Here is a 26,983-nt window from a genome sequence, read left to right on the forward strand (position 1 = left end):
ATCAATGAACCAACTAAAAGAGGACTAGATGAATCCAGGATTGAGTCCCCGTGGGAGGTAATACGCAGGAAAAAAACCATGCTTGAACAACACTCCCAAAGTGACCAGCAAGGACGTAAGTGATGAGTATTTCTCTGGGTTTATGAGGCAAGGGGAAACAATGGAGAAAACCTTGGACACAGAGAGATTTTAGGATTAGCAGAGTAATACGAAACAGAGAAATTAACAACTTAGCGGACGAAGTGATCGATTTAAGATTAGACCACAAAGCTTTGCAACTAGAAGTAACCAACCTACGTACAACAGATGAGATACTAAGGGAATTAAATGAACTAAAAAGTTAACTAAGTGCAATAAAAAGAGAAAAGGAAAGAAAGGAAAACAAGGTTAAGATTGCAAATGGTGAACTGAAAAAAGAGGTAAAAGAACAATTGAAAGCAGTAATGGAAAAAATGAAAGAATCAATCAAAGAGACTGGCCTAAATGAAATAAAAAACCAGTGGAAAAAGGAATGCGAAAGTCAAAAACTATCATTCTCAGAAATAGTACAGCAGCAGGTAAAAGAGAATGCAAAGGAAACGATCAAGGTAATCAAAGAGAAGGAAAATTGGGTGAGAGACACAGTAGACAAAAATAAATGCATTGTGGTTTATGGTATAAATGAAAAACACAATGTAAACAAATACTGAAGGGAAAAGGAAGAGAAAGAAATTGCTAAGGAGATTCTAAAAGCGGTCCAAGAAGAAGGACAAAAATTCCTTTCCTTTCTCACCATACACCAGGTAGGGTTTCCCCTGTCAGTCATGGTGTCTCATGAATGCTCTCCACTCTCCTCTGTCTGCAAACAACTCCGTCTCCTCAACGTGGTCTAGCGTCTCCCCTCGGGCAGCCACTGCTTCACGTATTCCATCTTTCCATCACTTCCTTGGCCTTCCGACAGGTCTCTTACCAGCTGGATTCCATTTGTAGTATTTCAACGGTCCTCTATTTTCCTCTCTTCGCATGACATGCCCATACCATCTTAACTGAGCTCTTTTGATAAAATGTAGTATCGGTTCCACGTCCAACTCTTCCCTTATGTCATCATTCCTTAGCCTGTCTCTAAGGACAAAGTTTAGATACAGAAATTGATGACGTACACAGGATGGGTACATACTCAAAAGAAAAGAATCACAGACCAATGAAAATCAAACTAAGAACACAAATGATAGCAGAAGTACTATCAAAAGTGGCAAAACTAGCAAACAGTGAAAAATACAAAAATGTATGGATAAAAAAGGAAATGAATGCCGAGGAATTAGAGAAAGATAGGGAACTGAGAAGTGAGGCTAAGGAAAAAATCGAGAAAAGAACGGAGACGCTAAAAAACAAGTTTTTTTGAAGAGGGCTAAATCTGAGACTGAGAAAATGGTACATCAGAAAAATGGAAACTTAAACCAAAAAAGAGAAGAGAAGAAAAAATTAAAAGTGGCATATACAAATATGGACGGTATGATATCAGAATTAAATGAATGATCTATCAATAGAGAAACCTGACATAATGGAAATTGCAGAGACAAAACTGAAAGGTCTTATACAATCAAGTATGGTGGGACAAGGATTATACAACATTAAAAAAAAACAAAGAAACTAGAAAGAATTCAAAGAGCATTAACAAAGATGGCACCAACACTCAGCATGTTGACATATGAACAAAGATTGGACAAACTAAACTTATTAACTCTGGAGCAAAGAAGAGAAAGAGGTAATTTGATATCCACATATTGAATTATGAAAGGTATGGAAATCCTTGACAGGGATGATCTACTTAAATGGGACAGAAGGAATACAAGGGGACATAAAAAGAAACTTAAGGAGTTACAGAAGAGATCTGAAAAAGAATAGCTTTCCACATAGTGATAGATTCATGGAATAAATTGAAAGAGAAAACAGTGAGTGCTAAAACTATACACGACTTTAAGAAAGAACTGGATGTGGAAAGATACAACTGCGGGTCCCTACGAGCATAGCTCTTCTCCCGCAAAATACAACTAGGTAAAACTAGTTAAATACAAATACAGTTTAAGCAGACAAAGGACCCCTTGACCAGAGATTATAATTATAAGGGACAGATACACAAGGCATAGTTGAACAGGGGGCCTTGGGGGAGGCTGGGTAAATGCAGGGATAGGCACTCTTGTAACTTTAAGCCTATCCATGTGTAACACTTCACTCAGTCCCTGCGAAGGATCAAAGACCCTGAACTTATTAGGATGTAACTGTTCAGTCACCAAAAAGAGGCCTGCAAATCTACAGTTGAGCTTAGATTGGTGGTCAGGCATGCTTTTATATACATGATCACCAATGCAGATGTTAACAGGCTTAGCCCACAGATACTGGTTTTTCAACATCTTGGCTTTGGATCCAAGACATCAAGTTGATCTCTTACAGAACTATAAATAGAATGTAAAGTATGACATTGAAGTTGACTATAGTCTTCCATATTGTAGAGGGGACAAGTAGGACTATCAAGCACATCATAAGGGAGTCGTTTTTCCATTCCATAGCTAATATAATGAGGGGTCTTATCCGTAGAGACATTAATGGTGCTGTTAATACAAGCACTGACATGGGGAAGCCAATCCTCCCAAGATTCATGGAGGCTACTAGCAACATGCCCGAGTACATCTAGAATCTTATCTGTCCTCTCCACAAGACCATTGGATGAAGGATGGTAAGCAGCCACAAATGTTTGCAGGATGCTGTAACGCTCACAAATGCTCACTAAAACCTCATTCCTAAATCCTGACCCATTGTCACTAAGGAACACTGAAGGCTTAGTGTATGGGCAAAAGACATGAGAAATTAAAGCATGGGCTACTACTGGAGCAGACTTGCTACATAAGGGAGCCAATATTACAAAATGACTAAAGTGGTCTACACACATGAGGACATACATGGAACCTTGAGTACTACGAGGCAGTTGTAAAAGGTCTATAGCCATAGTCTGAAAAGGGCGAGGAGTAGGATACTCTAATATGGGAGCAGTGTGCATAGAACCTTTGTCCTTGGCACAAGAGCTACACTGGGCTACATGAGAGGTAATGTCTAGTCACATTTTTGGCTAATAATATTTCTTATGTGCCATAGCCAGAGTTTTGTAATGACTTGGGTGACCAGCCTGAGGGGCATCATGAGCAAGGGACAGAACAACACGAACTAGGGAGTCAGGGATCACTAGTTGTGCCATATCCTGATCAAACACTTCCACATTACAAATGAAAATCTTGTCCTGCAAGGAAAATTGGGACAGGGGAACAGGTAACTCTGGTAAAGTGGTGTCATCACCATACTCCAAAGCATAAATAACAGCAGACCAAACAGGGTCCTCACACTGAGCTTTGGCTAGATACTTCAGAGAGAATTTGTCAATTACTGTAACAGCAGCAACAGGGATATTACATGAAAGTGCATCAGCAACATTGTTTGCATGCCCTGGAATATGCTTAAGGGTTAGGTTAAATTCCTCAATCGTGAGAAACCATCTGGGTAGGCGACCTGAAAGGTTCCTGCCTTGGAAAAGCTGAGTGACAGCAGTGTGGTCCATGTAGACTGTAATAGGATATCCAAAAATTATATGAAAATGCTTTAAAGCCCACACCACTGCCAAGGCCTTCAAATGAGTAACAGAGTAACAAGACTCAGGCTTGTTAAGAATGTGACTAGCATATGCAAGAACATGTGGTCTACATCTGTCATATTGCTGCATAAGTACAGCTTCAATACCTGTACCAGAAGTATCTGTACAAATAGTAAAGGGAAGGCTATAGTCTGGGAATGCCAACACAGGGGCTTCAGGAAGTGCAAGTTTCAAAGAATCAAAACTTTCCTGAGGAACATCATGCCATTAGAAGGAAGTATCCTACTTGAGGAGATGTGTTTGTGGGGAAGCAATTGAAGTAAAATTCCTAATACATAGATATACCAAGGCTTTTTCCCCCTTACAAGGGAGGTAGCCAAAAAGGAAAAGGCATAAAATCATTCCCACCCATTCCATCCCTGAATACACTCCACACCCTTCCATCCTCCCTCTCATCTTAGCACCTCCTGGATGACGGGTCATCCCTGCACCTTGTCCACTGCCGTGGGTCAGAAGCAGTGTCGCAAGACACAGCACATCCACAGCACATCCACAGCACAATAGTACCCTGCCAGACCAAGGAAGGTACATGCTCAACTGACTTAGGTATAGGGAAGTCCCTAACCGCTTTGACCTTATCATCAGTAGTTTGAATACCATGTTTGTCAACAACATGACTTAGGAATTGTATGCTAGACTTAAGAAAAGAACACTTGGGCAAATTGAGTTTCAATCCAGCATCAGCAAACCGTTGCAAGACCATGGACAACTTAGTGAAGTGGCTCTCCACATCCTTGGAACTAAGATTAAACCATCCAGGTAAACAAGAAGTCCATTGCCTATTAGACCATGAAAAATGGAGTTAATCAAGTGCTGGCAAGTCAAGGGAGCATTCCACAACCCCATGGAGCAATAAAGCCATTCATAATGTCCATTGGGAGTAGAAAAGGCCGTGACCTTACAAGGCTTCTCCAGGGGTATCTGCCAAAAACCCACTTTCAAGTCTAAGGTGTGTAGTGTTCTGTAGCCAACACATGTAGTTACCCCTGTAAGACTCGTGACCGTATTACCAGTGCCAATGGACTGAAGAAGGTCACTTAGTACAGGCAAAGGGTAATGGTCAGGAACAGTTACCTCATTAACTTGCCTATAATCAATAACAGGACGAAAAGATCCATCCTTCTAAGGCACCAGGAGGAGGGGTGAGTTCCACTCTGAGTGAAACTCTTGTACAATGCCTTCACATAACATGTCGTCAACCAAGGACTGTGTAACAACCTGATGAGAGTGAGGTAACCTATAAGAGGGAATGTAAACAGGCTGAGCACCTGGTTGAAGATCAATTCTATGAACCACACAATCTGTAAGTCCTAATGGATCACCTGGCAAAGCCAAAGCCTGATGGTGGGTCACTAACAGTTCAATGAGATGAGGTGTCTCATTAGGAAAATCAATCTCACCTACAAACGTTGCAAATTTGGAGGCCAAGTGAGCCGTGTCACTTGCGGAGACTGTAGCACAGAAGCTGCAATGATAGGAAATGAATCCTTGAAAGTATCAACATCAACTATTTCAAAGGAGCCTAAGTGACTGCTAGGAGAAAGAGATAGGAGCACCCGTGATGTTGGTTACCATAGGTGTGGTAACATGATCTTCGTGAATAGTGGAGAGAGTCCCTTCCAAAGCAAGGCAATGAACATGAACAGAGTCAGGCTGAGATAAATCATCAGACCCAATTGGAGCACCTGAAATGTGTACTGGAACTGCACTTGAAGGTCAAATACAATGCTTTCCTACAACAACAGCAGCAGCACAAGAAAGAATAGAAGAGCTAAAGTGAGGAGGTCCCTTTGAAGGCAACTGAACCACCTGTTCATGCACAGGAGGGTAGTCACAAATGGAAACTGGCCTATCTGTTGCAGGAATAACAAAATTACAGAAAGTCACTATGTGGCGACTAGGAGATGTATCAATGCCATGTGCTAAAGAGCATCGATGCCCAAGAGGCAATCACACATAAGGGCAAGACCAAAGACAAGAACAAAAGTGACATGGAAAACTGTAGCATGTGAGGAAAACCTTAAGGGAATGTGAACAGACCCAAGAATAGGCAAGGGGCACATTGTACAGAATGCAAACTATTACAAAAAGGAGATAAAGGGAGATTGTACAAATCCCAGGGAGCATAAGCTTTTCCACTTATGAGACTACATTCTGCACCAGTATCTACAGTAACTGAAAGATTTTGTATTCTCTGTAAGAAATTAGAGGTGAGTAACTGAGATGACTCAGCAGCCACCAAGGGGATGATCTGTGACCTCACAGTACTGGTCAAACCTTTGGGTTGTGAAACGAGTGCTTTTGAAAATGGGACAGAGATTGTCAAGGCTAAGAAGATGTCTCAGCTTGAAGCTGCAGAATCTTGAAACACTGATCAGTCGAGTGTTTACAACGACCATAGATATGACAGTAGCTAAGCTTATCCTGCGGCTCTACTGTAGAGAGGTCATGTGTCACATTAGAAGAAACATCCAGTACATTCCTACAGACAGGGGACTTTCTTGACTTGTGTACTTGACACTTACAATGAAAACAAAAATCACTCGAATGACCTGACTTGTTACAATAGGTACATGTGAGTACAGGAGGGGTAAATGTAGAGGAAGGGGAGCTGCGAGTAGGAACTGAAGACTGTGGGGGTGGAGGAGAACTAGGAACATTGGCTTGTTGCTGAGTACTGCTAATACACAAGGAACCAGAAGGCACTTCCCTAAGTTTACATGAAAGCTTTGTTGCAAAAGACAGTAGAGTCTCATCTGTCTTATAGCTGAGAGAAGAGGCAGCTCTCCTTTCAAAGGGCACTAAGAGAATGTATAAAAGAAACTCCAAAATAAGGCGGAACCTATCCAAAGAGATAGTGCCATGATCAACCCACTCTGAATGGGCGAGAGAATCTAAGGCTTCAACCACAATTTTGCTGGCCTGGGCCTGAGCACGCCTATAGTCAAGAGTGCCCAATTTGGATGTAAGAACATCAGCCAGATTAAAACACCATTGAAAAGAATTGCCTACAGGGGTATCAGAAAAAAAAAGGAAATTAGACCGAAAGAGGTCGTAATTATACCCTAAAGACTTGGGGTCGAGACACGAAGCAGATAACACCTCTGAAGCCAGAGAATTAGGCACAAGCTGTGACCTTACGAAAGAAATTTTCTCCGACCCCGTAGAAACATTAGTATTGACAATACAATCTTCACACTGGCGAAGAAAATCAATGGCTTTATAATGGGGATCATCACCAGAAAATTTAATAACAGAAGGATCCTGATGTAACAGTGTGAAAGTATGAGCCATTGTCTGAGGTGATGTTTGGGTATTAATAAAGGAGGGCAGCTTATGTTTAGTAGACATCGCTAAACAAGATCTTGGAATTTTGGTACCACTGCATAACAATATTAACAAGAAAAACAGAAAAAATTATCCGTACATTAAATATTGCAACCGCTTTACAGAAACACGTGCCCCTTTACAGGAAAGATGAATTCATCTAGGCTGACGGTCATAAAACAATGTCCAATACACAGGAAATACCTTAAAAAAAAAAAAAAAAAAGTAAACAATAACACCAGTTTTCTTACAAACAACGAAAGAACACATGACCATCAAGAAATGATGTCAGGGAGGAAAACATGGTAGCCAAGACAACACGCCTGGCTATGAATATATGAAATTTATACAAAAATTTATCACAAAATCTCAAAAGAAAATCACAGGAATGCTTACTACAAGAAAATATATGGAAATACACAATATTGTTAAACAATTCAAAATAACCAGTCGGAGGCGATGTATCAAAACCGGCAATCAGAAGACAGATTTGAAGTGATTATTCATGACTTCGGCCATTTCTAATTCTTCTGTGTATTCTATATTCCCTTGGCATAGTTTCACCATTTCCTGTTTTTTTTTTAAGTTTACCATTCACGTATAGATAGAATAGCTTGGGTTGCTCTTTGCATTTATCTATAATATCCTTTTCATGGTTCCTTTTTTTCCTCTCTTCTCACTTTAACATATTCATTTCTATAGTTTATAAATTTGCTATTTTCCAGGTTTTTTATCTTTTCTCCATCTTTTCCAATCTCTGTCCAATCTGTCTTTTGCCTCATTGCATCTTTTGTTGAAACAGCATTTAATGCACACACTCTAGCTTCTGTTTTGGTACATGCCTATTCACCCCTTCATTGTAATTATCCATCAAGATATCCCATTTCTCTTCCACTTTTGTCTCTTCCATATAAAATTTTTCCCAGTTTGCATTCTGGAAGAATTTCTTTAATTTTGCTAAGTTGGTTTTGTTGTACATCAATCTTCCTTTCCTATGCTTTTCATTTCTTTCCATGTATATTTCTTCCTTTAGTTCAGTCTCAATGAGTATATGGTCACTTTTTCCTATTGGGGTCTTGTATTGGATTTTATCCACAATTTCAGGTTCTGTTGTAAATATTAAGTCTAGTTTCGATGGCTCTTCGTTATTTCTGTATCTGCTGTTTTCACTGACCCACTGAGTCATTGTATATTCCATGGTCATGTCCAGTAGTATATTACCCTACAAGTCATCTCCTCTTACTGTCATGTTCTCCCAACAAATTTCTTTGCAATTGAAATCCCCCATAATTACCAGATTACCCCCGCCCATGTATGCACACTGACAGGATCTTTATCTCAATTTCTCATATTTTCATTTGTCACACAGGTATCTTTCAGCACATGAGCCATTAATGAAGCCAGAAGGAGGGGCCAAGGGGAAAGTGAAAGTAGTTATGGACTGTGTAAAGGTTGAAGATATGTTGTTAATATCTTCCAGACTGCCAGAGTTCCTCCAGAACATTCCACAGGTATAGACTTTAATTATTGATTGATTTGGTTTTTCACAAACTCCCCCCGCAATCAAGATGCTAAGAAGGTGCCCCTTACAGAGGACTTTGTGGTGTAGAATTTAATGAGCCATGCCCTTAGTTCAACTTGATGGTGGCAAGGTATGAATTGCCATCACTTCAACCTTCACCACAAGTAGCAAGACCCAGACCTGCTCAGCCAGCAAGCATCCACTTTATCCAGCATTATCAACCATCCACTATCCAGCACTTTAATCTACATCTTTGTATTTTTCAGCATCAAGTGTTTTCTTAAAATCTTGAATAGTGTTTGCACACACTGTTTCTTTGTGGGAAGCTCTTTTTTTATGATAGGAATGAATGCAAGTTATGAATACAGGAGTTAGGCTGGAAAATAGGCAAGAATGGATGGTAAACAGTGTAGTATGTGTAGATACATTGTTCCATTAGCAAAAAGTCTTATGAGGTTAATGTCTGAATTTGGTAGAGTTTGTTGGAGAAAAAGATAATGTATCAAAGGTAATAGTGGTATCCACAAGGTTAATATACAGTTACACTGAGGAGGAAAATGTAGCAGGGAGAAAATTATAGATATCTGACAACAGATATACATAAAAATGGAAGACTGGAGGAAGAGATTGCCATAGAGTGAGGGTCTGAAGGTGGAAGAGAAGGCAGAATTCAGACAGTCTACCTTGGTTCTTTTGTAGGAGCCATGCAGCTTTTAGGAAACTAGCTGTGGCCATATGTTCAGCCTAGAGATATTCTGGAGTTTTATGTGAGGGTGGAGCTTTTGTTAAAAGTACAACAGTTAAAGGGGGAGTTACCATATATTGAAGTGGTGGAGGTAAACTTGCTCCATCCATCAGGCCCTGCTGTGGTGCTCCACTTCACAACATTCCCTTGGACCTGAGCAGTGTAGTCAGGGACAGAGATGACCCTTCAGTCATTAGGTGTAAAGATAAGAAGGGTGATAAATGTGTGTGGGATGGATTATGCTTTGATTTGGTTACCCCCCCATATAAGAGTTAAGGGACTGTGGGAAGTGCTTATAGGTGAACGTGTCATAAAAGTTGTTCAATTTCTTTGGTGAACTTATGTATACTTACTCTATCGGAAAGAGTATTATTGCATACTAAATTGTTTTAGTAACATGTATATATTACGTGTAGTTAATTTTTTTCTTTCTTTTTTTATGATAGTATCTGTAATCATTTAAGTATCCATAGGCATAGGTAATCAGCCTACTATGTAGGAAATGAAAGATTAGAGTCTTGGAAACAGCTTCATTAAGCTAGATTTTTTCCTACTCTCTTTTATTTTTTTTTTTATGATTTTTTTTATTTTGAATAGTAGAAACTCCAGTGAAAATCTGCTATGATAAATTAAACAAAAAAATTAAGTTACACTTTCCTTTGTTTTTTTCTAATCAAATTAAAGAATTACTCTTTCTCTTTACAAATTCAAAAGAATGAATGAAATCGGACAAAAAGAAACAGAGATATGGCTATTTAAATATAAAAAACATAAACTTTTCAGGAGAGGCATTTAAAGTTTAAAGGAGCGCACCGGCATTTAAAATCCTCCAGCCGCGTACTCACTCGTGACATTGTCTATTTTTTTACATTTCCATTTAAAACTTTAAACAAAACTGAACTGGCTATCGAAAATTTGACTTTATTTCAATATACAGAATGTTTTTTCATGCAATGGGGTTGCCAGATGTCGCCAATAATTTATCTATTTCATTTTATATATAAGAACAGAAACGGAATTGAGCTGTAATATTTGGTCGAAGTGTTACAGCCATCATAGAGAATCTTTTGAATACCTGTTGGTAGAAAAAAAGATAATACGATCGCATGCATGACTGGTAGGCTAACAGATACGTGACAGGGCGACATCCTTTCTCCTTTAGCTTTGAAGAGATACTGAGATCCTTGTGGTGATTGACGATTAGTGTTGGGCAAGTTGCCAGATATCTCTATATATATTAATTATAGTAAACAAAACAGAACTGGGTATCAAAATTTTGACTTTATTTCAATATACAGAATGTTTTTTCATGCAATGGGGTTGCCAGAGGTTGCCAAAAATTTATCTATTTTATTTTATATATAAGAAATGAAACGGAATTGAGCTGTAATATTTGGCCAGTGTTACCACCATCATAGAGAATCTTTTGAAATGTTTACCTAAAATTCGTTGATTTTCCAGAATTTTTCGTGTTTTCGCGCCCTACAGTCCCTTAAAAGGCCATTTGGTTTGTATAAGTGGAATAATAGCCTGCTCTAATATTCATCATTATCATACAAATACAAAAGGATATGCAAACAGCAACAGACATATTGGTCCTTATGGGGCTACTTGTGAATTGAAAGGAGGTGTAAATAGTGGAAATACCCTTTCCCCCACAAAGGGGGTGGTCCAGCCAAGGCATACAATGACCTTTCACTCATCCCACAGTCATCCAGCACCCATTTATTGTCCCTTTTATCTTAGCTGTTTGTGAATAAAGGGTTAGTCCTGCCCCCCACCCACAGCTTAGATCAGAGGCAATGCAGCAAGACAACACTTCCACATCAGGCTGCAACAGCTAAAACTGGTTTACCTTCCACTGCTTCATTATGCAGGAGTTCTCCCCACTCATCTACTCCATAGATTACAGAGCAGACAAGAATAAATCTTTTGCCCTTAGATTTTGATAAATAATGAATGAGTCAAACTTTTGTTTCAAACTCATCCTTTCATAACCATGTGTTGTATTATTCATACAGGTACCAGAAGGAGCTCAGGTACAGGGCTTCCCCACACTTCAGCATGCTATTGATGCCTCCTGCAAGGATGATGTTGTGGTCCTTATGTCAGGAACACACAAACTCCAAAATCTTGGTAATATGTCTCAAGGAGGTACATTTATTGGCATGGGAGAAGATGTAGTGCTGATGGGCAGTATTGAGAATGGTGATGTCATGTTGGACTTGATTGGCAAAGAGTTTTATTTTTATAACTTGACTCTGCGCCCAACTCAAGATCAAGTGGGTCTCATTCTTCACCAAGGAAGTGTACAACTCAAGAACTGCCTTTTAGAAGGTAAGAAAATATAAGTGAAAGATAATTGTATTATGGTAATGAAAAGGTGAATTCCTCTCTCAAGTCTAGTCACCTCACTCTGTGGGTAAAGGCTGATTAGTTTAGATTAATATATAATAAAGGCCCTTTCCCTCTTATAAGGAAGGCGACTGGTCAAGGCATGCATCCACACCCATCCAGCATCCATTTGTTTTCCCCTTTAACTTAATTCTTTGTAGGTCTACCTTACTCGTTCCTTCCATATGGCCAAATCATCTCAATATTTTCATCAACCCTATCTGCCAACTTTCTTTCCAGCCCCACTTTTATATCTCCTTAAAATCCAAGTCTCTGCTTCATATAGAGACAAGGGTACAATCACTCCCTTGTACAGACTTCTCTTTGTGTTTATCCATAGATACCTATTTCTACAGTTTTCATTCCTCCAAGACATTTGCTTGCTTCCCGTCCTTTATAATTCACCTCCATCCCCACTCATTTCCTGTTACATGTGACCCTAGATACTTAAAACTAACCACTTCCTCTAGCCTCACTTCATTTAAACTTGCCTCCAACTCACTGTTACCTTCATCCTATGTACAGTACATCTCATAACCTTATTTTTGCCCAATTTACTATTACCCTCCCAAATTCCACTACCAACTGCCTCAGTTTATCATCCAACTTAGCTACAAGTACAGTTTCATCTGCAAACAACATTTCCTTCTGTTCTCACTTGCCAGCTCCAGCACCCTGCCCACACCCTCATGTTTGCCTCCCACACCACCACATCTCTATATATGTTCAGCAACCATGGTGACTAAACAACCCTGGTACAACCCTACCTTCACCTCAAATAACTCACTCACTCTATTCCCTACCTTCTCACAAGCTCTACTACTAATGTTAAAACTTTTGATCGCCTTTAACAGACTTCTCTTTATCCCATACATTGCAACATACCCCATAACACCTCTGTCAATCCTGTCTTTTCCAAATTCATGAAAGCATAAAGACATCCTTACCCTTTGCCAAAAACTTTTCACATGTTTTTTTTTATGCATATTTGAACTCTGTACCCTTTTTTTTTTAGACCCACACTGTTCTTCTCCAGGTTTCTCTGAGAAGTGTGAGTTTAGGAAAGAAGAGGGAGGACAGCTGCTCCCAAAATATTGAGTAATAAATTGACAACCTTCAAAGGATTATCTTTACATTAGAAAGGAAGTTAATCCTTTAGATGTCTAGTGTCCACACGCACACACGTGTAGGTATTCATGAAACAAAGTCCTGGACAGAAAGTGATCATTCCAAAATATTAGAAGACACAAAATACAAATCAACTAATATACTGAAGGACAGAGGAAATACAGTAATTATGGGTGACTTTAATTCAAAAGAAATATGTTGGGAGGAAATGACAGTGAAGGGTGGAGAGGAACTATGGGGCAATGTCCTGCTTGACATGACCATTGGATACACAATGACTCAATGGATAAGGGAAAATACCAGATACAGAGGTAGTGAAGAACCATCAAGGCTGGACTTAATACGACAGAGCCTGAAATTGTCGTTAAAATTTATTACAAAACTCCGATAGGAAAGAGTGACCATGTAATAGTAGAATTTGAGTTGAAAGAGCAAATGGATCAAAGCAGAAATGATAAACATAGAATAGGAAGACTAATGTGCAACAAAACAAATGTTGAGAAACAAAAAATTCATTCGAAATGCGTACTGGGAAAAATTCCTAAATGAAGAAACGGGGATGGAAGAGAAATGGAACATACTAAAAGAAATTTACAATGAGGGAGTAAATAAATACGTACCACAACAAAAAATGGAAAGAACATACATAAAAAGCTGGTACAATAAAAGGTGTAGTGAGGCTAAGGATAAAAGAGACAAAGCTTGGAAGAAATGGAAAACAGACAAGAAAACAAGCAAATGGCAATTGTACTTAAAACTAAGAAATGAGTATGTAAAAATATGCAGAGATGAAAAGAGAAACTATGGAGAAAAAAATAATAGAAAAATGCAAGGAAGAACCCAAACTATTTTACAGGTATGTAAATGGCAAACTGAAGAACAAACAAGAAATAGAAAAGCTGTGCCAAGGTAAACATGAATATACAGAAGAACTGGAAATGGCTAAAATTATGAACAACCATTTCAAATCAGTATTCACAATAGAAAACTCACCTAACTGTGAGGAAATAGATGTCCCCCTCAATGAAAGAAATAATTGTAACACAAAAGGAAGTCAGTGACCAAATGAGAACCCTTGACGTCAGAAAATCACATGGTTTAGACGGAATTGCAAAATGGATACTGAAAGAATGCATGGAAGAATTAACAGACAAAATATACAGTATAATTAAATTCTCACTTAAAAAAGGAAAAGTGCCACAGGACTGGAAGAAGGCAAACATTGTACTAATCTATAAGGGAGGAAACAAGGAAGACCCATCAAATTACAGACCGGTCCCCCTGACAAGCACAGTAGCAAAAATTTGCAAAAAGGTTGTCAAAAATAGGTGGGTTAAACATTTGGAAGAAAAAACTATGCTGAATCCAAATCAATTTGGATTCAGACAAGGAAGATCATGTACAACAAACTTGATCTGCTTCTACTCAAGATTAATAGACATAATACAAGAGAGGTGGTTGGGCAGACTGTGCCTTTCTGGACCTACAAAAAAGCTTTTGATAAGGCACCACACGATAAAATAATAAGGAAGATAGAATCAATAGGTGGCATCAGAGGAAAATTATTGGAATGGATGAAAGACTTCCTGACTGGGAGGAAAATGAGAGTAGTAATTAGAGATAAATTCTCAAATTGGGAAGAAATGATAAGTGGTGTCCCACAGGGATCAGTACTGGCCCCAATCATGTTTGCTATATACATAAATGACATGGATGAGGGAGTAGTGTTATATGAATTTCTTTGCAGACAGCGCAAAAATACTAAAGAAAGTAAGAACGGAGGAAGATCGCAACTCATTACAACAAGACTTGGACAAGATCTGGAAATGGACTCAAAAGTGGGAAGTGAAATTCAATATCAAGAAATGTAGTACAGACGCTCCTTAACTTACGTTTTAGTTACGTTCCGAACGGCCGAACGTAAGTTGAAAATGAACGTAAGTTGTTACTGTACTATACATTCATAAATTCTATTACCGTATCTTATAAAACACCCCTAAATCATTAATTATACACATAACATTGTAAAATAATAACATTAATTTCAAATAAATTAAATTCAAGCAACATAAATTGAGATGGTGGAGGAGGAGGCAAGGCACGTTCAGTCTGTCGTTTGTGCCATGTAAACAATGGACACAGCATCATGCGTAAGTATCGTTTGAACTACGGAGAGCGTGCTAAACTAAAAAATTCACTCAATTTTTTTTTTTTTTTTTTTTTTTTTTACAATTTTTTTTTTTAGTCAGTTCAAACGTAAAATCGAAAAAACGTAAAACGAATGAACGTAAGTAGAGGAGCGTCTGTATAATGGAATTTGGAAAAAGCAAAAACAGAATATTGAGAGATTATAGAATTGGTGCAGAAGAGGTCAAAAAAGTAAACTCGGAAAAAGACCTTGGAGTGATGATCAGCAAAGACTTGATAGATAAGTATATTAATAAAATAGTCGGAGAAACCTACAATTTATTGAGGTCAATAAAAGTGGCATTTGCCCATTTGGACGAGGAAATTATAATAAAAAAATTAACTACACTAATAAGACCAAAATTTGAGTATGCAGCAACACTATGGACACCCAGTACCAAAAAGAATATAAAGAAGTTAGAAAGAATACAAAGAGTGACAACAAAGCTGGCACCAACTCTTTCCAAAATGACATATGAACAAAGACTGTCCAAATTAGAATTACCAACTTTGGAACAAGGAAGGGAAAAAGGAGACCTAATCTATAGAATTATGAAGGAAATGGAAATCTTAGATAAGAATTACTTATTGAAATGGGACAACAGAAAAACAAGAGGACACAAAAAATAATAATAAAAATAAAAAAAATATATAATTACTGAAGAGATCTGAAAAAAAAAAAAAATTGCTTCCCACACAGAGTGATAGATACTAGGAACAAATTGGACAAAGAAACAGTGTGTGCAAACACTATTCAAGATTTTAAGAAAAAACTTGATGTTGAGAGATACAAAGACGAGTCACCATGAGCATAGCTCCCTTCCCTTATAATACAACTAGGTAAATACAATAGAAAACTCACCAAACTGTGAGGAAATAGAGATCCCCCTCAATGAAAGAAATAATTGTAACATGAAAGGAAATCAGTGACCAAATCAAAACCCTTGACGTCAGAAAATCACATGGTCCAGACAGAATTGCAAATTGGATACTGAAAGAATGCATGGAAGAATTAACAGACAAAATATACAATATAATTAGATTCTCACTTAAAGAAGGAAAAGTGCCACAGGACTGGAAGAAGGCAAACATTGTACCAATTTATAAGGGAGGAAACAAGGAAGACCCATCTTTGTAGTTGCTCTCTGGATTCTCTTAATCTTCCTTATATTCTTTTTTTGTACTGGGTGACAATAGTGTTGCTGCATGCTCCAATTTAGGCCTTATCAATGTGACTAGTATTTTCTTTACCATTTCTTCATCCAAGTAGGTAAAAGCCATTTCTATTGATCTTAATAAGTTGTAGGTTTCACCAACAATTTTGTCTATATGTTTGTCAGGGGACATATCTTTTGTGATGATCACTCCCAGGTGTTTTTTCTTTTTTTTTTACTTTCCCCAAACTCCATTATGCTACATTTTTTATATTGAATTCCACTTCCCACTTCTGATTCCATTCCCAGACCCTGTTCAGATTTCTCTGTAATAAGTCGCAGTCCATTTCAGTACTCTTAACAGTTTTGCATCATCTGCAAAGAAACTCATGTAACATTCCACTCCCTCATCCATGTCATTTATATAAATGGCAAACATTATTGGAGCCAGCACTGATCCTCTTGAGACTCCACTAATTACCTCTTCCAAAATAGAAGACTTATCTCTGAGCACTACCCTCATTTTTCTTCCATGCAAAAAGTCCTCCATCCATTTCAATAGTTTATGTAGCAGGTATGAGTAATAGGCCAAGTGGCTTCTTGTCTTTATTGAAGCTTGGCGCCAACTGGCGAATGCAGACCCGAGTCAGCCGAGTCAGCTGACCCCCGCAGTGGGCATGCTGCCGGCCCGGCTGCCCAACATATCCTACATCCCCCTCCCAAGCTGTTAATGTACTACGTACATGTAGTACAAGAAACAAATATGAAACGTGTTGTACACTGGAAGAAACAAAACAACAAAAGAAGTTGTACTACGTACATGTAGTACAAGAAACATAACTATGAAACGTATTGTACACTGGAAGAAACAAAACAACAAAAGAAATTGCTTAATTACAACACGCCTGAGGGGCAAAAATGAATACACCTCTCACACAGTATATATGACTGCACAACACTTAGCAAGTTACACATGAACAGTTCACATCAACACTAGTCCACTACATAATCTGACAGCCACAAAGGCTGTTTCACACATCTCTTAGGGCGGTTCACAGGCTGTGGTTGCTGAGGGTGCGGAGCAGGTGCCTCTACCAGCGGCGAGGACGGCAGGGGATTTGCGGGGGTCGGTGTTGTAGATGTAACGGGGCATCTGACGGGGCGGAGATGCTTGCGGTTGCGTGACGTGACACGTCCACTGCCATCCATCTTCACCGAGTACTTCCGGAATGGGCATACCTCCGTGACCACACCTCGCTTATCCCAGACTTTGGTAGCCTGATTTTGCACCCACACTTTGGTGCCGGGTACCAGAGGAGGGAGGGTCTTGGGTGTTCCTTGCTTTACGATCCAATTTTCCTGCTGTTTTGCTGCCTCGAGTTCCCTTGCGCGCAAAGCCTGCTGCCAAAGTACATCCACTTTGTAATGCTGCCTGTGTACTGGGACACCATCCCGCAACTGCCTGCCCATAGCCAACTGCGCCGGGGATTTGTCTACACCACGCAGGGGTGTGTGTTCAGATATTGTAGCAGCGCCACCGACGCCTTGTCCACGTCAAGGCCGCCCCCGGGGCCTGTGTTGTCACGCAGCAGTCTCTTAGCAGACTTCACTGCTGCTTCAGCCCGGCCGTTAGACTGAGGGAAGTGAGCGGACGCGACTCGCCGCTCCACCCCCCACCTCCTGAAGAATTCGTACATCTCTTCGCTGGTGAGATTCGTTCTGCCATCCGTTGAGACTGATTCTGGTGCCCCCCACCTCTGAAAGTACTGGCGGAATACTGATGACAGCTTGCCTGAAGTAGCCCCGTTAGGGAAGTGTGCCAGCTCAAGCCACCCCGTAAGCCTGTCTGCGTAAGCCATGTATACATGCCCATCAAGTTGGCATAAGTCTGCTACCGTGTGCTGAAACGGGTACTCAGGAGGGGGCGTAAAAGTGAGGGGCTCGGCTGCCAGAGATGGGGCGTGAGCGTTGCAGGTAACACAGGCGTCCCGATGGCGCTGTAGGTCGCCCTCCATGCCAGGCCAATACACTGACTGCCTCGCCCTGCGTAGCATCCCGTCTAGTCCCTGGTGGCCAGCATGGAGATTAGCAGTCACGTGCCGGCGGATAGACTGGGATGACAAGGCGGACATGCCCCTGGTCATATGTATATGTCACCAGCCCTTGTGACATAGCCAGCCTGTCTCTTACTCCATAATACTGACGGAGACAGGATAATTCTTGGGCACGGTGCGGATGCCAGTCGCCCGCCGTCACTCTGGCCAGAAGCAGCTGGTACTCTGGGTCCTCTGCAGCTGCCTTCACCACCGCTGTATTGTCAAGCACAACGCAATTTCCGTCTGCAAGTGCGGCAACAGTCGCAGACGCCACTGCCATTTCTATGTAACAAGCCTGTTCCTCATCCATGACGTCTGGTGTTGCACACAATGTTGGGTAGCGTGACAGGAAGTCCGCGGCGGAGTTGCGTTTTCCGGGGATGTACTTTATCTGGAATCTAAACTGAAGCGTTTTTTCCTTCAGAGCAAACAACCTTGGGTTTACGATGTCCTTTAGCTCTCTGTCACCCAAGAGCTTGACAAGTGGGCGGTGGTCAGTGATGATAAGTAGGTTTGGACACCCGAGCAGGAAGAGGCGGGCCTTGCGGAGACACCATGCGACCGCTAATGCTTCGTCCTCCACCGGTGCGTAGCCAGCCTCAGTAGGTGTGAGGTGACGGCTGCCACAAAGTGCGAGACGCCACCCACTCTTGCAGCAGTACGGACTTTCTTGCATCGAGCAACGGCAATATTGTTGCAGCACCACAAATCCTATGCCCACCTTACTCCAATCAGTGATCACAATAGTGGGTCTGTTCTTATCATAAAATGTGAGGCCCTCCTTAGCGAGGCTGCAGACCACCTCTTGAGCATGCTGGAATTTCTTTCGCAGGTTCTCGTCCCAATACACTTTCTTGCCTTGGGGTTTTTTCAGCAACTCGCGAAATGGTTCCATGACTGGGGCAGTGGCAAGGAAGGGTGCTAGCTGATTCACGAACCCATGCCAGGAGCGGATGTCTGTCAGTGATGGTTCTGCGGGCATGTTAAAGTGTCTGATGGCAGCCAGCCTCTCCTCAGTGGGGTGGTATTCTTCCCAGCCCACATGGAACCCCACAAAATCCACCTCCCTCCTGCAGAAGGTAAACTTTTCAGGCTTGAGGGTCACTCCTTTCGCGGCACAGGTCTCCAAAAAGTCATACACATGCCAGAAGGCGTCCTCCACACTGGCATCAAACATTAACGTGTCGTCCACACACTTTATTTTCCTTGGAATCCCCACGATAGCATCATCGAACCTCCTGGTATATGCATCGGGTGCAGCACAGTGGCCCATGGGGGTTCTACGGTATCTGTAGCGGCCCCACGGTGTTATGAAGGTTGTGAGTCTTCTGCTTTCCTCATGCAGCTCAACTTGATGGAAGCCCCAGTGCGCATCTGCAGTGGTCTTGAAGCTGTGCCGCGGGATGCCGGATACCATGTCAAAAGGTGTAGACGTGTGGTGCGTTTCTCTTCTGCACGCAGCGTTCAGTTTCTGGAAGTCGATTGTGCGCCTTGGCTGGCCGGACTTTTTGGCTACGACCACCATCCTTGCGCACCACTCCGTAGCTTCACCTACCGGTACTGGCTCCAGAACCCCCATCCTGACATCCTCGTCCAGTTGTCTCTTGACTTCCGCTTCCCAGTGCCTCGGCACCGAAGCTGGTGTGTGGCAGGTGTATGGCTTAGCCTCCGGAAGCAAGTGGATGACGTGTGGTTCACCCGCCATCACTCGCAGAGGGCTTCTGTTCGTGTCAAACGTGGATCCTGAGAAGTGACAGAGAAGCCACTCCTCCAGACGGGGCACATTTTCCTCCAGCGGGGGAAATGGGAGCGAAGTTGGGCGTGGCGGTGTGCTGTCTGTTGCAGTGTTGCCAACATCGGAGACTGTCGCACCTGCGACAGTGGTGTGGTGCGGGAAGTCCGTGGGTACTAATCCGAGATCCCTGCATGTCTGCAGAGAGAGGTAGCATCGGGTGGCCGTCTTCATGACGAAGACCTCTTGCACTGTTGCCTTGCTGCCGTACTGCACCCGACAAGGGAACGAGCCTGAAGGCTGCAGGCTCAGGTTCGCCACGTCCCGCAGGTTCCCTCGGCGCGTAAGCGAGGCTGGCTTAACACCAAGTGCTGTCAGCAAATCTGGGCCAGCCACACACACTAGCTTCCGGAGTAGCATGTACTCAGACAGATTGCCTGCACAGTGGGGGCACTTAAACTCACAGTCTGCAGCACATTGGGTAGAGCGTGTAAAGTACTCACAGATTGACTCACTAGGCCCTTGAGTCGTGGCGAAGAACTTGCACCAATCTGCTGCTTGGTTGGTTGTCTGGAGAGCTACACGACTGATAGCATCCAGAGCCTCTTCAGTAGAAAGGGCCGTCCACTGATCCATGGTGTATTTGGAGTCCAAGGAGCGCTGTAATGCTGGTGTACACTGGAGGCGGATATGCAGCACCGCCTCGGCCGGTGGGAAGTGGCTGAGCCCCAGCCAGCATTCCATAGAGCGTCTCCAGGACCGATAAGCCGCAGTGGATGTTCCCAGGTCGCACTTCTCAGGGGCTGAGGTCCGAGGCGCTGAAGGTCCATGTCTGGGTAACGTGGCCACTTGGAGTTGCAACGCTGCGATTGCCTCCGTCTGCGCCAGGAGCAACTGCTGGGCTTGCGCCAGGTACGAAGGCGTCTGTGTCGGCCGACGGCTAGACCGTGGGGTCTGGGATGTGTAACGAGGTCTGCCAGTCATAGTGCACGGTCGTAGGTCCTAAAATCACTGCGCCATGTAGCAGGTATGAGTAATAGGCCAAGTGGCTTCTTGTCTTTATTGAAGCTTGGCGCCAACTGGCGAATGCAGACCCGAGTCAGCCGAGTCAGCTGACCCCCGCAGTGGGCATGCTGCCGGCCCGGCTGCCCAACATATCCTACAGTTTACTTTGTATTCCTCCTATGGTTTCCAGTTTTCTTAATTGTTTTTTGGGAGGGACTTTATCAAAAGCTTTTTATAGATCTAGGAAAGCACAATTGGCCCATCTATCCCTTTCTTGTATTACATCTGTCTTGAGTACAAGCAGATCAAATTAATGTTTCACAGTTTTCCCTTTCTAAATCTGAATTGTCTCAGATTCAGTATATTGTTATCCTCCAGATGTTTTATCCATCTACTTTTTACAGCCTTTTCACAGATTTTAGCTATTGTGCTTGTAAGGGAAACCAGTCTGTAATTTATTTGGTCTTTCTTATTTTCTCCTTTATAAATTGGTACGATAATAGCATTTTTCCAGTCTTGTGGCATTTTTCCTTCTTTAAGCAAACAACTTATTATATTGTATATTTTGCCTGCTAGTTCTTCTTTATATTCTTTTAATATCCAATTTGCTATTCCATCCAGGCTGTGTGATTTTCTGACCAAGGTTTGTTTGATCCATTGTTTCCTTCCGTGTTATTATTTCCTTTATTGGGGGGGGGGGGGGTAATTCTCTCCCTTCAACTCATTGTTGTATTTTTTCTCTAGTGAAAACAGACTTGAAGTGTTTACACATAACTTCTGCCATTGCAGCATTTTCTGTGTATTCTGTGTTCCCTCGGTGTAGTTTCACTATTTCCTGTTTGTTTTTAAGTTTCCCATTTACATATCTATAGAATAGTTTTGGCTGATCCTTACGCTTTTCTAGTATGTCTTTCTCATAGTTACATTTTTCTTCCCTGCATATTTTTACATATTCATTCCTTTGATTAACATATGATTGCCACTTTTTAGGTTTACTGTCTTTTCTCCATCTCTTCCGAGCTTTGTCTCTTCTATCTTTTGCTTCACTGCACCTTCTATTAAACCAGCACTTAATGTACATTCTTTCCTGTTTTTGCTTTGGTACACATTTCTCCACTCCTGTATAGATCTTCATCAGAATCATCCATTTTTCTTCCATTTGTGTTTCTTTGTAGAATTTTTCCCAGCTCGCTTCAAAAAAAGATTCTTTAGTTTCTCAAAGTCTGTTTTACCATACAGTGTGCCATTTCTGTATTTCTCACATATTTTTATATATCCTCCTCTAAATCTAACTCGAGTAGTATGTGGTCACTCTTTGCTATTGGTGTCTTGTATTCAATTTTGTCTACTATTTCAGGTTCTGATGTAAATATTAAATCTAGTCTTGATGGTTCTTCATTATTTCTAAATCTAGTGTTTTTTGTTTACAAATTGTGTCATTGTATGTTCCATGGTAATGTCGAGTAATAAATTTCCCTAATGATCCTCTCCACCTTTCACAGTCATCTCTTCTCAACATCTCTCTTTGCAATTAAAATCATCCATGAGTATTGCATTACTTCCATCCATCAGCATCTTGTTTAATGAAGATTTCATATCTAACATTTTGAAGTAATCTTTCTCTCTCCAAGACTCTGTTTTTGGGAGCACATAAATCACTGCAAATTTTCTGTTATTATGATCATCTCTACCCTGTTCACTTTTGTCACATTTAAGTTTTTCCTTAACCAGGAACATGACTCCTCCACCTTGTTTCTCCTCTCTATTTCTACATACATATACCAAGGCTTTTTCCCCCTTACAAGGGAGGTAGCCAAAAAGGGAAAGGCATAAAATAATTTCCACCCATTCCATCCCTGAATACACTCCGCACCCTTCCACCCTCCCTCTTATCTGAGCACCTCCTGGATGACGGGTCATCCCTGCACCTTGTCCACTGCCCTGGGTCAGAAGCAGTGTCGCAAGACACAGCACATCCACAGCAAGGCCGCTTCATTAAATCGGGGAGAAATCCCTTCGGGCTGCGTCAAAATTTTGCTCACACATACTACCTCACCCCCCCCCCCATCCCCCCCGCCCATTTCACCTCATGCAATCACAGCATCATCCATATACAACCATTCTCCCTTCACCCCTGTCTTCTGTCCTCTCCCGTCCTTCCTCAATAGACATTCCCCTCTTCCCCAAAGCCCCCTTCACCCCATCCATCCACCTCATCCTAGGACGTCCCCTCATGTTCACTCCCTCCACATCTGCCTTCCATACCTCTTTTACTAGTCTTTCTTCACTCATTCTTTCCATGTGTCCAAACCATCCTAATATTCTTTCATCAACCCTATCTCCCAGCTCCTTTTCCATCCCTGTTCTCCTCCTCACCTCCTCATTTCTCGCTCTATCTAGCCTAGTAACCCCCATCATACTTCTCAGACACCTCATCTGAACCACATTCAAACTCCTTCTCTCTTCTTCTCTTATGTTCCATGTTTCTGCCCCATACAGTGCTGTTGGCACAATCACTCCTTCATACAGTCTCCTCTTCGCATCCATTCCCAAATGTCTATTCCTCATTATACTCCTTAATCCACCAAGGCATTTACTTGCTTCTCTCAATCTACATTCTACCTCCACCTTCACTCCACCTTTTCCTTCCACATTTGCACCCAAGTATCTAAAACTATCCACTTCCTCCAGTCGCTCTCCCTTAATGCTCACTTCCAGTCTACTGCCACTTTCACCCCTTGTACATCTCATCACCTTACTTTTACCCACATTTATCTTTAGCTTTCTTCTATCACATACTCTCCCAAACTCTGCCACCAACTTCTTCAATCCCTCCTCCGATCCTGCCACAAGCGCAGTGTCGTCTGCAAACAACAGGTGGCTCACCTCCCACTTTTCTCCATTTTCTTTAACCATCTCCAGTCCCTGACCCACTACCCTTGCATTTACCTCTCGCACCACCCCCATCCATGTATAAGTTGAACAGCCAGGGTGACATAACCCATCCTTGACGAAGTCCCACCTTTACCTCGAACCACTCACTCTCTCCATTTCCAATCCTGACACAAGCTCTACTACTCTCATAAAAACTCTTGACAGCTACTACAAGCTTTCCTCCTATCCCGTATATCTGCATAACCTCCCATAGTGCCTTTCTGTCTACCCTATCATAAGCCTTTTCCAGATCCATAAAACCCCAAAAAACATCCTTCCCCTTTCCTATAGCTTTCTCACATATCTGTCTTACCACAAAAATCTGATCTACACAACCTCTACCTGCCCTAAATCCACACTGTTCCTCACCAATTACTCCTTCTGTTCCTCTCCTAATCCTCTCAATCAAGATCCTCCCATAAGCCTTCCCAACTACACTTAACAAGCTAATCCCTCTGAAACTACTACATTCACACTTGTCCCCTTTTCCCTTGTAAAGAGGAACTATACAGGCACTACTCCAGTCCTCCGGCACTCTACCCTCTCTCCAGCAAACATTAAATAACCTCACCAGCCAGTCCACCATCACTGTACCTCCCTTTTTCAGACATTCTGCATGGCATCCATCCAGACCAGGTGCCTTACCTGCTTTCATCATCTTAACAACTGCCTTCACCTCATCCTTCCTTATTTCTCCTCAATTCTCCTCACTCATCACGGTCATTTTCTTAGCACTTCCCACTGCAGCTATCTTTCCCTCCCTATCCTCCTTCACATTTAGCAACTCCCTAAAATATTCTGCCCATCTTCCCCTTACTGCCTTCTCTTCCATTATCATCTCTCCATCTGCACCTTTTACCTTTTCTTCTCTACTTAATTTGCCTCCTCTTCCTCTCATAATGTCTGGGGTATTGGCTGCTTGTTATTGTGGCAAAGTAGCATGCAGTTGATTCTTTAGGGTCTATATGGGGCGCCCCTACGGACCAGAGCCACACATCATTTTGTCTATGATAGAGGAAAACTCTGTTCATAGAGAAATGATGACACTTTTATACTACGACTGTCCCTCCATTATGCTGTCCCCCAACCCCTTGTTGCTGTCCTGTACCATTTCTCTGAGTATTCTTTTTCTGTGGTGGGGGAAAAGAATACTGCCACCAAATATTCCCATTTGGATCATAAGAGGCGAGAAGAAAGGGACAGGGATTGGGACTAGGCATCCTTCTCCTTGTAGCCCCACAGGGGACATTCCTAAACAAAAAAGAGAAGGCATAAGAGGGTCTGGGAGTTTTTGGACCAGCACCCTAAGGTTTGGGTCTCTATTTCTAAGTCAGTAATTATATAATCCATGTCCTACCCTGGTACTAGTGGACGTCTTGATTTTGTCTCTACAATTCCCATTATGTCTGGTTTAGCTTCTGATAGGTAATCGTTAAATTTGTTCAATCCTGAAATCAATCCATTTATATTGGTATATACTAATTTTAATTTTCTGCACCCTCCATGTCATTCTCTTATTTTTTTTTATTATTTTTTTTTTTTCTTTCCTTCTTCTTTCTTGAGTATGCCATTTTATCAGTCTCATATCTAACGCTCTCCAATAGAACTGCATTGTCTCGGTCTCCATTCTCTTCTCGTTTTTTCTTTAACTTCATTTTTTTAATGCCCTAATTCTTTCTCTTTACTTGTCATTCATGTCTCTTTTTATCCATATATTTTTATAATAATTGATTCTTGCAAATTTTCCTGTTCTTGTTAAGAGTTCTTCCACTGCCACTTGTGACCTTAACCCCTTCCATACGGTGACGCCTACGAAGGCGTCATGAGGAGCAAGTGGGTACACGAGGATGCCGACGTTGGCGTCTTGATTATATTTATTGTAGTCGTACCTGCATGACCCCCATACTCTGTAAACTGGCTTCATCATATTTTCTATGGTTATCAAAAATCATGGTTGAAAGAGAACGAGCAATAGAGCAGTGACTTTATTTTTTATAATGCGAGTATTATGACGCAACATCGCACGTCTGGCAGCATTAGCTGCCAGACGTGCGGTGTGGCCCGTATTGAAGGGGTTAATTTAATCTTTATTGGTTGACTTTTTCCTTCCGCATATTTACCCATTCTATGCACTTCCTCTATTTCCTTGTCCATTTCTTGGTCGTCTTCCTGTACTACTTTTAGAACATTTTTTCGCCAATTGTTTGTCCTCTTTTTCTCTCCGGAACCAATTCCGGTATTGTTTTTCCTTTAGACCATTAACTCATATATATATATATATATATATGTTTTTTTATCTACTGTATCTTAAGTTTTCTTTTTGTTTAATTACCTTGATAACTGCATCTTCAGCCTTATTCTGCTTGTGTTGATGAACTATTTCTTGAAAAATTACCTGATCTTCTTGTCTTTTTTCCAATCATTTCTAAATTGTTGTAATTCATTTTCTCATATGCTTTTTCCTACTTCCATAGTCATTGCTTTAATCTTTTCATCTGCCTCTTTCCATGTGGTCTCATTATTTGTGTTTTCATTATTTTTTAACTTTTCATTTTCACCTTTCAGCTCGGCCAATTCTTTTAGTACACTAATCTCTTCTTTCATTTCATTGTTCACTTTCTTGAAGTTAGCCACTTCATTGTTTAAGTCTATTGGTCTTCTATAGGTCTTTTTTTTATTCTCTCCTGCTTCCATGAGGTGCTAAGATAAGGGAGGGTGGAGGGGTGTGGAGTGTATTCAGGGGTGGGATGGGTGGAAATGATTTTATGCCTTTTCCTTTTTGGCTACCTCCCTTGTAAGGGGGAAAAAGCCTTGGTATATGTATGTATGTATGCTTCCATGCATCGTTCATATTTCTCATATCACTCTCTATGTCTATAATTCTACTAAAAACTCTTCTTTTATACCCACTGAACCCCAAAAAATTACCTTCATTGCCATTGTCAAATAATCTTTTGATACCTCTTGGTAATCTAAAATCAAGATTTATATTCTGTTTTGTTCCTGCTCCAGTAGCCAACTGTGTATCTGTTTACTTGATTGTAACAAATAGATCTTGGGAATCTTCTGACCTGTCAACA

At 41.3% G+C, this 26,983-nt stretch overlaps 1 protein-coding gene across 1 annotated transcript in view; it reads left to right on the top strand.

Moving 5' to 3' along the window:
- The window catches only part of nesd (SHC binding and spindle associated nessun dorma), a 140,081-nt gene that overhangs the window by 96,355 nt on the left and 16,743 nt on the right, over positions 1 to 26,983 (top strand). Inside the window, exons 8-9 of the mRNA XM_076189292.1 lie at positions 8,376 to 8,517; positions 11,295 to 11,610. Of these exons, the coding sequence (XP_076045407.1) occupies positions 8,376 to 8,517; positions 11,295 to 11,610 (458 nt within the window). The remainder of the gene's footprint in view (positions 1 to 8,375; positions 8,518 to 11,294; positions 11,611 to 26,983) is intronic.

This window comes from Oratosquilla oratoria, chromosome 8 (genome assembly GCF_046742065.1).
Source record: "Oratosquilla oratoria isolate Oo_2021 chromosome 8, ASM4674206v1, whole genome shotgun sequence".
NCBI classification, from domain to species: domain Eukaryota; kingdom Metazoa; phylum Arthropoda; class Malacostraca; order Stomatopoda; family Squillidae; genus Oratosquilla; species Oratosquilla oratoria.